Source organism: Apodemus sylvaticus, chromosome 1 (genome assembly GCF_947179515.1).
Source record: "Apodemus sylvaticus chromosome 1, mApoSyl1.1, whole genome shotgun sequence".
Lineage (NCBI taxonomy): Eukaryota > Metazoa > Chordata > Mammalia > Rodentia > Muridae > Apodemus > Apodemus sylvaticus.
This window is the reverse complement of record NC_067472.1, coordinates 70098181-70110872: the sequence shown is the minus strand read 5'-3', so window position 1 is coordinate 70110872 and position 12692 is coordinate 70098181. Positions and strand designations below refer to the sequence as shown.

Genomic DNA, 12692 nt, shown 5'->3' with positions numbered 1-12692 from the left:
TTCACACACAACTCCCCACACCTATGTCCCACCCCTCAAGATAAATGTAACAAAGAGAACTAATAAAGAAGTATTATAGATGGATTTTTAATCATTCTAGTCACTATGACTAGTCTTTGAAGTAATTAGTATAGCCTTGGCTGTGTCTTTAAATATTAAAAAAAAAAAAAAAAGAGGTTCTGGTGGCATTATCTTCTAACAATTCCACCCACATTTAGTCACCAGAAAAATTATTGTAAAACATGTTCTTAAAGTTCTATTATTGTATTTAATAAAAAGGAACCCTGTACTTAAAAGAATTATATGAGATTTATGCATTCCTCTTTTTAACATGCTATGAATAAACTCTATAAAAAATGTTAAAACAAATGTTTCTGATATAGTGCCTGTGTGACAGAGAGAGACAGCGGTGGGAGCTGCTCAGCTGCAGGGCTGCTGTGCTGCCCAGCACACAGCTGGATGGTGCCCTAAACCTGGCCATGTGTGAACTGTTCAGTTTTGCCTCTGATAGAGATCTAAGCCGGGAGGATCCAGTCCGGGTTGTGACAGCTTTTTAATCCGTCGGTGTATGGGAAGCATGACAAGGCTGTTGACTTTGCCCCAGAAAGCCCTGGTTTTGTAAAGAGCCCAGTAAGGCATAACCACCTCCCTGTAAGCAAAGGTTAAGCCAGTGACCTTCTCTCTGAGAACCCAGGCTGCATCCTGAATGCCCTTTCAGAAGCTGGGGTCAAATTACAGGAACCTCACTCTCTTCTTTGGAAGGTAAAGCAGCCAGGGTTCAAAGCTATTTGGGTTGTTAGTTCCCAGCAGCTCAAAAGTCCTTTGCAATTAGAAATTAGATCACCTTTGGTCTCAGAAGAATGTGCCTGGGACATAAAGTCAGGATTCCCTCCAGGCAGATTCTGGGCCCCAGGAAAGTTCTTAGAAGAAATGTAAAACTATCTTGCTTTGACTTGATTGATTTGATTGACTTGATGGATTTGTCTTGATCCTTTTTTTCCTCTGGAGTGATGGATTGCTTAGAAGAAGAGTCCTGATAGCAGGGATTCACCAGCCAAGTGAGAGTTCAGGTTTCTGGGTAGAAGCACTCGCATTGTGTCCAGGGCTAGGGGACCATCAGTTAAAGTGACTTGGCAATCAAGCTACCCGTGGCTTTGCAGAGGGGTCTGTCCATCATAGACAGATGCTTTGAGGACTCCCCACAGTCTCCATCTGGGCCGGTAAGTACATGGGAGGTGCTGTCCTGTGGTTCCCTGAGGCCAGATAATCCATTTCCCCCACATCCCTGATAATGTGTGCAGAAGAACCAGACAGGTTCTCTCTTAAACCACAAAAAAAGATTAAGTCAATTCAGTCTTTACTCAGGGACACTTGATATCTGGGTATTATACATTGTACTACACACTATCCTCTGAGAGAAGGGTACACACACTCAAGTGACCCAAATGTCCCCCCACAGACCTTTCCTCTGGTTAGATAACAGAACAAGGTGGCTAACCACTCAACTCAGAGGCCTAGAATGAATGCTTAGACTCACTGTTGGACGGGACCAGGGTAGAAGGTCTGGATACAGTGGCTTCTCTTCCTCTGGTCTCCAGTTAAAGAAGTGATTGTGGGAAACCTCACTGGAAGCAGCCACCACAACAGGTGTTCAGGTTTTCCAAGCATATGTGGAAATGTGTGTTGTGCTCTCCTGTCCTTAGTGATGATTTAGGGTCTGACCTTGAGGTCCATCAAGACAGTATCAGTGAACTAACCCAGAGCTCACACCTACTTAGTTCCAGAGCACATCAGTTGGTGTTCCATTAGGAAGACAGACTGCTTCAGGGGTCATGAGCAGGAGTGTTTGACAGACATTAACTTAGAAAATTATAGTAAGAGCTGAAGGCAGAGGATGATGGTGGCATTAGGCACTGCTAAGGCTACATGCCTCTGCTAGAGCCAGCATGCCCAGGACCCTTGTAGCATGCTGGTCCTGTTCCCAGATCTCATCCACGTGACTGACCGACCACACCAGTGTCTGCAGAGAAAAACACAAGCAGACAAGGGCAGAGTTTCATCAGACTTCTGGTGAGAAGAGCAAAGTCGATTTTTTGTTTGTTTGGGTGATTGAGATGACTCGGTGTTTAAGAGCACTTCTTTCTTGTGCAGAGGACTAAGGTTTGGCTCTCAGCATCACATCCAGCAGCTTATAGCCACCTGGACCTCCATCTCTAGGAAACCTGATGCCTCTGGCTTTCTCAAGCTCCTGTGCATGCCCATGGCCCACACAGACACATAAAAACAAATCTTTAGAATGTTTCACTTTTACAAAAACTAGATTGAGTAGTATTTACACAAACTTCTCAAAGAAGTGTCTTTCACAGAAGAAAACCTTTCATACCCTTGCAAAATAGGTTACAGAAGATTCCCAGAACACATTTATGCTTCCGACACAAGGTGAGGTAAATGTTATCTAAGGAACACTAAAGCCCCGGAAGGTTCAAGGGTGAAGGGATGGCTCAGTGGCAGAGCATTTGCCTTGAGTGAGAAAGGCCTGGTGTTTCATTCCCAGTGCTGTAGAAAACCCTTATTGCCTGGGGAAGGTGACACACAGCTGTTATGCCAGCAAATGTGTGTGTGTGTGTGTGTGTGTGTGTGTGTGTGTGTGTGTGTGTGTTTAGAGAGATTGGAGATGCACATATCTAAGGTACATGCCTAAATGGTGCACAAAAAATAATGTGCCAGTGCCAGAACTTCTAGATGTCCCCTGCTCTCTGGACACAGCCACAGCTCCTACCTTCAGGAGTGTCTCTGGGGTCCTCAGGGCAACTCCAAGTAGAATCAGCAGAAGTGCGGAATGCACGACACCGTGACTGCCAGCCCTACCAACCCTGCTAAGAAGCATGGATGGGACCTGCTGTCCCAACAGTGCTGGTATGAACTGGCCCACATCGAGGCCTGTGATTAACTGCTGTGCTACACTGTGTTAAAAATATCAACATGCATGTCACAAAAAATAATATTCAAATTTTAAGAAAAAATACTGAAGATATGTTAACGAACAAGCTTGTTTTGTGGGGATTCTTTACTTTTTATTAACTAAGTTCAGAGAAGGAAGGTTATGTCTTTAAGATAAATTTCATTCAAAGATATCTTTATTGATGTCTATGTATTCTGCATGCACCTTTTATAAGGAAGGCACAAAGTTAGACCAATCACCGCTTCTAGTTATTTAAGCAGACTGTTATTTACCACTAGATGGCGCCACAACCACACAATCACAGGCAGGAGGCTCCCTGGAGGAAATAAGGGCCCCCCTGGACTAGACCTGGAGGGTAAAGAAAACAGCCTCACTCTTTCCAGTACTAGGACTTGGTTTCTCATTCGGTGTAACTTTTGAAAGCTCATGCTTAATTGCATTGTAACAATGGCCCCCTGTCCAGCTCCAGGAATCAAATTCATACAAATTGCTTCATTGATCCTAGGGATGAGGCTGAGGGCTGGGGGCTGACTCATTTTGCCAATCTAAAGAGGAAGAAACTGAGAGGTCAAATTAACTCATCCCAGATCACATAGGCAGTAGTTAACACAACCCAGATTCCACTGAGTGAACTGTCTCTTTTGCCCACTGTTGCCTATTTCCAGTCTACTCAGACTTTAGGACAGCTCGCCACCTGCAAAGATACAAGACCTTTGTTACCTGTCAGTGTCCTTTGCTGATTCCTAGGCTTATCACAGCTCTAAACATCTAAGTAATTCCCTCATATCTAATTAGTAAATATCTACAGGAAAGGAAAATCTATAAAGGTGAATTATCTTTATGGATATACAGAATATATTACCACATAGTCTAACTTCTCAGCAAATTCAAGGCTTTGAGCATAAATAGAATTTAAAAAAATAAGGTGAACCTAACCATGAGCCAGAGCTGTGGTTGGTCATGCAGAGAAATAGATGCACCCACAAAAGAAGCTACGAGCTCTGAGCGTGGTTTCAGCAATGTATGGCTATTCGGGTATAGTTGTGTGTGTGTGTGTGTGTGTGTGTGTGTCTACAGATCCCTAAGCCTCATTTAGCATCCTGTCTACACTAATCTGCTTATCTAATAAAACAAGTGGGAATTATAATGGCCTTATTAGTAGCCAATATATCTAGCTTCAACTGTAGAGTAAAAGTTGCTTTAAAAAAATCTAAGCATTTGATTTAAATCAAAAGATATTAACTTCAGAGTTCTCTTTTTTTTTTAAGATGAATTTCTCAGCTCTGCCTGTGGAAAGGTCTAAAGGTATTTGTTACTTCTTCCAAGGAAGACAAGCCCTCTACCCACCTCTATAGTTTGGTTCTGTATTAATGCCTCAGTGGAAAAAGAGCCAGAACCTGGCTGATCAGGCAGTCTGGGTGAGGGACGCGTACAGTAAGGCTGGGATAGCTTGTGCCAGAAACTGAGGGTGTACTCACAGCTGGCAAAGCCCCCATGAGAGGACACAGGACTGCTTTTGAATGATATAGGAATCATTTAATTATGATGTATTGAAACATTACATATGTAAAACTAATAACAGTAATAATGAAAGGAGAGAGATAGAGCCAATAATATGAAATTAGCAATGAATTAAGTGACTTTTGTGAGTGCATTGCTCTTAAGAATTGGTCAGTTGATTGGGTATGGTATGCAATTGAATCTCTATTAGTTCTAGTCCAGTATCTTCTCCATAGCAAAATTCCAGGACAGCCAATACCATAAAATGAAACCCTGTCCAATTCACCATCATTGTCATCATCGTCATCGTCATCAAAGGCTTGGAAAATAATGCCAGGTGATTCCATGCTGTCATCCCCGAGCTCAGAAGTAGATGCAGGAAGATTGCCAAATTCAAAACCGGCCTGGGCTATATAGTAAGTGTGAAGCCAGCCTGGGCTGCTGAAAAAGTTCCTGCCTCAAAAGAAATGATAATAAAACTATTCAATAAGGAAAAAGTCATGTGACTATCATTTAGGAGTTGTCGTTCAGACGAGTCGAGAGACTCCAGCTGATGACAAAGTGTGGAGATAATTGTCATATTTGCTTTGCTGATTTTTTTTAGATACTTGTCAGTTAATGGATGTTGAAGAAATGACAGAATTAAAATTTCCACGTTGTAACTCCCAGTGGGGTGGCTGATTCAGATGGAGACTGCCGCTCGAATACCAAGTCGGCAGCAGCTCATAAGAGAAGACTTCCTGTGGACTGGAATGGAACAAGTGCATGCACCATCTTGGGGCCCATCTGCTGTCACCCTTCAATTCCATGACCACGCTCCATGTTAGGGACTGTGGTCCAGCTTCACCACTCCTCGTTCCTCCTCGGCATGATGGCTAAAACCATTTAACAGAGCTTCAGAGCTGGTCAGAAAGATGAAAAGACCACAGGTTAGGTACACCAAAGACCCACTGACCGTGACTCCTTAATTGAACCTACATCATCCTAATTTTCCCCAGAACACTAGTTTCTCGCCACAACTGAGATATGAAATGCAAGCTTCGTGCCCTTGTCAATGTAAATTAGTAAGATTTAATTACAGAAAATCAGTCAACAGTTTTCCTTAATTTAAGAAAAGTTGATACATAGCAACCAGCCCCAAAGCAGTCTGAAACACATCCCTCCCCCTTATGGTTTATGACGTGTGCTGTGTTGGCTGGAGAGATGGCTCAGCAGTCAAGAGCACTGCCTGCTCTACCAGAAGTCCTGGGTTCAAGTCCCAGCACCTACATGGCAGCTCTGAACTGTCTTTAACTCCCGTTCCAGGAGATCCGACACCCTCTCGAACAGACATATGTGCAGTCAAACTACCAAAATAAAACTATTTAAATTTAAAAAAAATCTTAAAAAAAAAAATGTGCTGTGGCTGTGGCCACTGTGAAAGGAGCCTCTCACACTAGGTTCCCAGACTCTTAAGCTGCGGCCTGTGCTTTTCTGTGTGACAAACATTAGCAGCTTTCCTGCCGCCTCTCAGATCAGTTTTGTTGGCCCTGACTTCCAGCATTTGTGGGATGCTGGAGTAGTAAGAGAAGAAGGAGCACCAGGCAGGCTCAGATGTGGGCCCCTCTCCACACTCACTCCAGCACTCAACCCAGAATTTATATGCATGTATATAAAATACTGGGAGTGGGAGGCAGGGACTGATCTAGAACTTAAGGCACAGATCAAAATCTGGAGCAGTTTATACAAAGTCATGTACACACTGGATTCTGATCTGAAAACACAAAGGTTAAAAATTAATGTAGGGATAATATGAGAAATTTAAATATTTGCTGCTTTCTGTAACACTCAGGGATTGCTGTTAATTTGCTAGCTGTGATGGTAAGGTTGGGGATATATAGAACAAGGTCATTTTGTTTGTTTTGTTTCTGATGGGCACTGATTGCTACAGAATAAAACAAAAAAATAATTAGCAGTATTTTTGAGTTTTAATTTTATGTTCGGAATTTTTTATTTTTAGAATAAAGGTTAAAATACACAAAAACAAAACAAGTCTTGAAATTAGCTAAATGAGCTATACTTAAATCCTGGCCAATGTTTCCCTAGTAAAAGAGCACTGAGAAAAAGCATACCAGAGACAAAATCATTCTTCAGTTTTATATCAAGAATGTATGTGGTAAGGCCAGAGTGCCTGCCTAGCACATGAGAGGTCCTGAGCTCAGTCCCTAGTTATAGATAAAAGATAGATAGGTAGGTAGATCGAGAGATAGATAGATAGATAGATAGATAGATAGATAGATAGATAGATAGATAGAAAGATAGATAGATAGATAGATAGATAGATAGATAGATAGATAGATAGATAGATAGATGGATGATATTTGGAATAGATGATATGATATTTGGATTAGAGTTTAACATGTATGAATAGTCAAGTGGTTAGCTGGGCATATTACTTTTGTATCCTCAATACCTAAGAGAACAACTTAGAAAAGGAAAGCTGTATCTTGATTCACAGTTTCAGGGGCTTCAACCCATCTTTGTTTGACTCCACAAGCTCAGGCTCACAATGTCATACATAATGGTGGTAAGAGCAAAGAGGGAGGAAGAGATTCTTCACCTCATGGTGAACAGGAAACAAAGACAAAACAAGACACCCCTTCCGCAAGGATGCCTCCAGTGATTGAGTTCCTCATACTGAATCCCTAATGGCTGAGAAGCCTAAGTGGGAAGAAGCCTAAGTGGGACCCACACCTCAGGGTCTCTATGCTGCACAGCACTGCTGCCCACAGGAGAAGCTCGGCTGGTAAAAGCAGAGGTAATGGCAGCAACAGGTGTGGGTGCAACTGCAGGTGTGGGTGCAGCTGCAAGAATAGGTGCAGCAACAGGTATGGGTGCATCTGCAGGTGTGAGTACATCTGCAGGTGTGGTGCAGCTACAGGTGTGAGTGCATCTGCAGGTGTGGGTGCAGATGCAGGTGTGGGTGCAGATGCAGGTGTAGATGCAGCTACAGGTGTGGGTGTAGCTGCAGGTGAGGACACACCTATAGGTAGGCTTGTTTGGTGGGGGATGTCTGGTAGGTAGGTAGTGTCCACAAGGTAAGTAATGAGCATTTCGAAAGGGTCAGAGATTGGAAAAGGGTCCAGGGATGTCCTTCCCTGAGACTCAGCAGGGCATGATCTCAGCCCTGTTAGTTTTCCTCTTAGACATATTTTTCTCTTCAAAAAATTCTCATCAGGGTTCCTCAAAGATGATTCAGGTGTTAAAACATTTTCCCAAAAATAACTGTGCTCCATCCACTGAAAGTCATTTTGGGGTCCAGCCTGCTGAAAGCTCAGAAAGCTATTACTGTGAAGACAGGCAGCAGGCTTGGGCATCAGAGAAAGAGGATAGAAATACAGCACAAATTGTAATGATTTTTGCAGGAAAATTACAGGAAGGTTCACTTGATCTTGGAGGTCCCAGAGCCCACAGTGTTCCAAGAGTTAAAGCCCCAATGGAAAGAAACTGCAAAGATGAGACCCTGCAAAGAGACTGGCTGTCCTTTAGCCATTTGCGTTGCATGAGACGACTCAACACACTTTTAAAATTCACTATTAGATTGACTCTCAGAACTGTGTGTGTTCCCTCTGGGAATGATTTTAATTTTATTTTTAACTAACGTACAAAGCCAAAATTGTATATACTACAAGGAATCATGGGATGTTTAAATACGGGGATACACCCATGTAGTTCCTCAAGTACTCATCGCTCCTCCTCCTTTTCTTCTTTCTTCTTCCCCCTCCTCCTATTCCTCTTCTTCATGATAAAAACATCCCAAATCCCTTCTTCTACTCCTGCAAGTAGACAGTACACAACCGCTATCCGTGATCACCTTGGGTACTGAACCCTAGCACCCAAAACTTCTTAACCCATCGCCCTGTGCTTTAGTTTCTGCGCTAGACTCTCAGCCTCTTGTTAAGCCCCAGGTGTCTCTCAATTTCTATGAGGCCAAGACTTCTGTATCCTACACACAAGTGACATCATGCAGTACTTGTCTTTCCGTGCTCTGCTCATTTCATTTAACTTGACCTCCAGTCCATCCTTGTTGTCATAAATGACATGAGTTCCTTCTTTTACGCCTGTGGAGTGTTCCATTGTGTATACACACCACATCTTATTTGTGGTTGGACACTTGCACTGGTTTTGATTCTTGGCTGTTGTGGGTGTGGTGGCAACTCTTCAGTGCTCTGACTTTGCTTCCTATAAATGCATAGTGGGAAGATGGCTGGACCATAGACAGTTCTACTTTTTTTTTTAAGTCTGTGGATCCCCAAGACTGTTCTTCACAGGAGTTGCATTAATATATATTTTGCCAAGAGTGTTCAAGGGCTCACTGTTATCTACTTCCTCACCACACTGGTTATCTTTTACCTTTCTGATGACAACTATTCTTCCTTTCATTTGCTGCTATCTCTTTGTGTTGTTTTGATTGCATCACTCTGGTGGCCGATAATGTTGGATGTCTTTTGGTAGACAGACATTGATCTATTTGTATGCTATCTTTTGAAGGAAGGATTTAGGTATTTGAGTTTATTGGCTGTTTTGGACTGATTTATTATCACTTGCCATTGAGTTTGGAGTTCCTTGTCTATTCTAGATGTTTATCACCCCCCCCCTTTCAGATACACAGCTCACAAACGCTCTCTCCTGTTCAGTAGCTCATGACAGCGTTGTGCAGAAGCTTTTCAGTTAAACATAGTCCTATTTGCCTTTCTTTGCTTTTGTTTCCTGTTTTAAGGATTGTGGGTTTTTTTTTTAAGAAGGGTGGGCTTTTCTGGAGGATTTTGTGTTTTCATCAATAGTTTCATTGTTCCAGGGCCCACGTTTTAACCGTCTATCATTTTAAAGTCAACTTTGGACAGATGAGAGTCGAGCTTCCTTCTGCAAGTAGGTGTGAGTTTTTCCTAGCACTGTATTGGAAACGTGGCCTTTTTGCTGATGTGCCCTCTTAGATTCTTTGTGGAAAGTCAGCTGGCTGTAGACACACGGGTGAGCTCAGCTCTCCGTTCCATTCCATTGGTTTATTTACCTGTCCTTATGCCGGTGACATGTTGTCTGGATGACGGAAGCTTTTTACCAATATTATAGCTAACTGTAGATAAAATAAAACTTCTCTCTCACATCACAGTGTGAAGCAAATGTCTACTCCATTTAACACCTTGGGTCATCAAAACCTCCTTAAGGAACACCCATGCTCCTGACAGACACCTCACAACAGAGAAGCTGGAGAAGGCAGGTGAATTCTTGAAGACAGATTCATACGACCCCACGGTCCGGTTGTGACTCTCCTAGTGGACTGTCTCGGGGATCATATGGCTGAGGCAGAGTACTCCGTCTTGTGATGCTTGGGCTGTTAGAAGATGCTTTCTCCTCTACAGCAAGATTCCAGCAGGTGGAGAAAAGGTCGCAAACCAGTGACCAGTTAAGGAAGGGAGTGGGTACCCCTTTGCTGGCACTGTGAGGAACACCAGCACATTTGCTAGTGAACAGAAACTCCTCTCAAAAGGTGGTTACTAATGCTCTTTAAACCCACAAAGAACATTTTTATAATTTTGAGCACATCTTGGAAATATCTCAACAGAAAGGCTGGTGGCACTGGGTGCTGTTTAGGGAAATACAAGAGATAACACCTCTTTCTTGAGATAACATCCAAGGACCTCACTAGACAATTGCTCTCATTTTGGGGTTTGAGATGTGCAAAAGGGCCAACGCAGAGGGCAGAGCTCCCTGGCCTAGCCTTAGGAGCTGGGATCTGAGAAAATGTTGAGTCCTCATCCTCAGGACCACTACAGGCCATGACCCAGAGAGACCTAAGTACCCTGGGAGAGCTCCAGGACTGCTTGTCTGGCTGTTCCAGGGCGGGGCTGAAAACTGACCCGAGGGCGGGGACATGGACTTCACTCCTCCAAGGTGACAAGGGAGGAGACTCACCACCTTGGATAATCTCACCCAGGGCTCCCTCCTCCCCAATGGCATTTAAAGGACACAGGCCAGGAGAGTGAGGGCAGCTTCGCTGAGTGAATGGAGCGCCCATGAGCTTCTGCACAGAGCCACCTGCACCGGCCCAGGCTGGAGGAGAGCTAAACATGGCTGGGTTCTGCGACGGCCTGGGCTCCTGCTCGGTCCCGCATGGCCTGACCCGAGGCATCGCGCATCCTCCGAGCTATGGCCGAGCGGATCTGGGCTCTGGTAGGCGCCTGTGGTTGAACTCAGCTGCGCTCAGCCCGGCGCCCTACGCGACGGGACCAGGACCGGCTCCCGCTCCATCCTATGCTGCAGCGGCTCTCCCCGTCCCGGGTTCGCTCCTCAGTGCTTCAAGCAGTCTGGCGGGCGCCGATCTCGCGTGGCTGAGCCTGTCCGGACAGCAGGAGCTGCTGAGGCTGGTAAGGCCACCCTACTCCTACTCAGCACTCATCGCCATGGCCATCCAAAGCGCGCCACTGCGCAGGTTGACGCTCAGTCAGATCTACCAGTATGTGGCCGGCAACTTCCCCTTCTACAAGCGCAGCAAGGCAGGCTGGCAGAACTCCATCCGCCACAACCTATCGCTCAATGATTGCTTCAAGAAGGTGCCCCGAGATGAGAACGACCCAGGTAAACAGCACATGTGCCCTGTCCAGTATCCTGGATTCACACAGCTGGTGGGGCGGCTGGGGTGGAAGCAACCCTGAGGGAACCCATTGATGCAAATGACAGCTCTGGTGGGGTGGGTGATATGGGGAGGAGAGACGTTTTTTTAGGCAAGGACCTTTGCCTAGATGGCTGTAGAGTTCTCAGGTCTTAGCTACCAGTCCTATGAACTCAGGGCTCTCTGTTCATCTGCTTGAAACCTACTTAGAAAGCTAGTCAACTGAGTGAGTGGCCTTGGGAGTTTAAGATCTCTGGGCCTAGATACACCTTCCTGTAAAAATGAAAGAAATAGAGCCTACCTTTTTTTTTTTTTAAAAAAAATCTGGGCAGGGTAAGGAGTGATGTACCTCTGGAAAGCGTTGGACCCTACACAGAGGCCAGATGTGGTTAGCTCTGCTCCGCTGGCGGAGCCCACATAATTCAGATTCTCTTGGGCAGTCTCGCCAGCCTACAACTTGATGTGCTTGTGTATTCCCTTAAGGGTTCATGGCTGTATCTTTCTGGTGCACCCAAATTCTTGCATTCTGACTGTGGAGGCCTATTCCCGACACAAAGTGAACCCTCAAGGCTTGGGAAGAAGAGGAGGAGGAGGGGGGAAGAGGAGGAGGAGGGGGGAGCAGGGGGAGGAAACGGGGGAGAGGAGGGGGAGGAGGAAAGGGAGGGGGAGGAGGAAGACTCAGGACCCTTTGTAGGGACCAATGGAATCAATACAGGGCATTCTGAACTAACTGCCGTCCTCTGCAGGAAAAGGCAATTATTGGACGCTGGACCCAAACTGTGAGAAGATGTTTGACAATGGGAACTTCCGAAGGAAGAGAAGACGGAGAGGAGAGACTAGTGAGGCGGCTGTGCCAGGAGCCAGCGGCCCAGAGGGATCTGCACTGGAGTCTGGTGGCTCTGCTTCCCAGGACCCGCAGACCTCACCATCCCCACCTACACCTGAGGCCGCCACCTCTTGCCTCTCTGGCTTCTCCATGGCCGTGGGAGCCCTGTCCGGAGGCTTTGGCACTCTCCCTGATGGTCTGGCCCAGGACTTTTCTTTTCGAAGGTCATCAACCGCGATTGCCCACAGTCCTCAGATTCCTAACACCGCTCCCGGCTTTGCCCCTGGCCATCAGACAGGGGCTGCTGGGGGCTTTAGGGTGGGGCACCTCATCTACAGCCGGGAGGGGACTGAAGTTTGAAGGAAGGCTGGAGACTGGCCAGGCGCTCTGTTCTGACGTTGAGCTCACACCCTAAATCAATCCCTCTTGAGAGCCCCACAGGTGCTGCATGGGAAGTGGCGGAGCACCTGTGTGGACTGGCTGAGGCGGGTGCATCAACCAGGGGGAATAGACCCTCTTCTTAGGCTGTTTCAAGGACTCTGCCTATATATCCAGCTCCGGGATCTCTGACAGAGTGCCCCCAAGAGCCTTCGAAGAGGGGTGATGGGTGCCTAGAGAAGCCTGGGGCTCTCCAGTTTCCAGAGGGATGTCTTGCATCTGGGTGAGAGGCGGGAGGAAGCTGGGTTGCAGAGCGCCCTTCTGTGATTGGCTCCCATCTCTGGCACACCTGTTTCAGAGCAGCTAGGGGGCGGGGT

General features: G+C 45.7%; 1 protein-coding gene across 1 annotated transcript; it reads left to right on the top strand.

The window, feature by feature from the left end:
• Nucleotides 1-10569: 10569 nt before the first annotated feature.
• Foxi2 (forkhead box I2) lies at nucleotides 10570-12297 on the top strand. The gene is made up of 2 exons (XM_052174449.1): nucleotides 10570-11077; nucleotides 11858-12297. Exons 1-2 carry the CDS (start codon nucleotides 10570-10572, stop codon nucleotides 12295-12297), a joined length of 948 nt encoding a protein of 315 aa, XP_052030409.1.
• Nucleotides 12298-12692: the final 395 nt, after the last annotated feature.

Coding starts and splice junctions, on each gene's coding strand:
- Foxi2 (XM_052174449.1), top strand. CDS start 10,570: ATGGCTGGGTTCTGCGACGGCCTGGGCTCCTGCTCGGTCCCGCATGGC. Junction 11,078..11,857: donor CCGAGATGAGAACGACCCAG/GTAAACAGCACA, acceptor CGTCCTCTGCAG/GAAAAGGCAATTATTGGACG.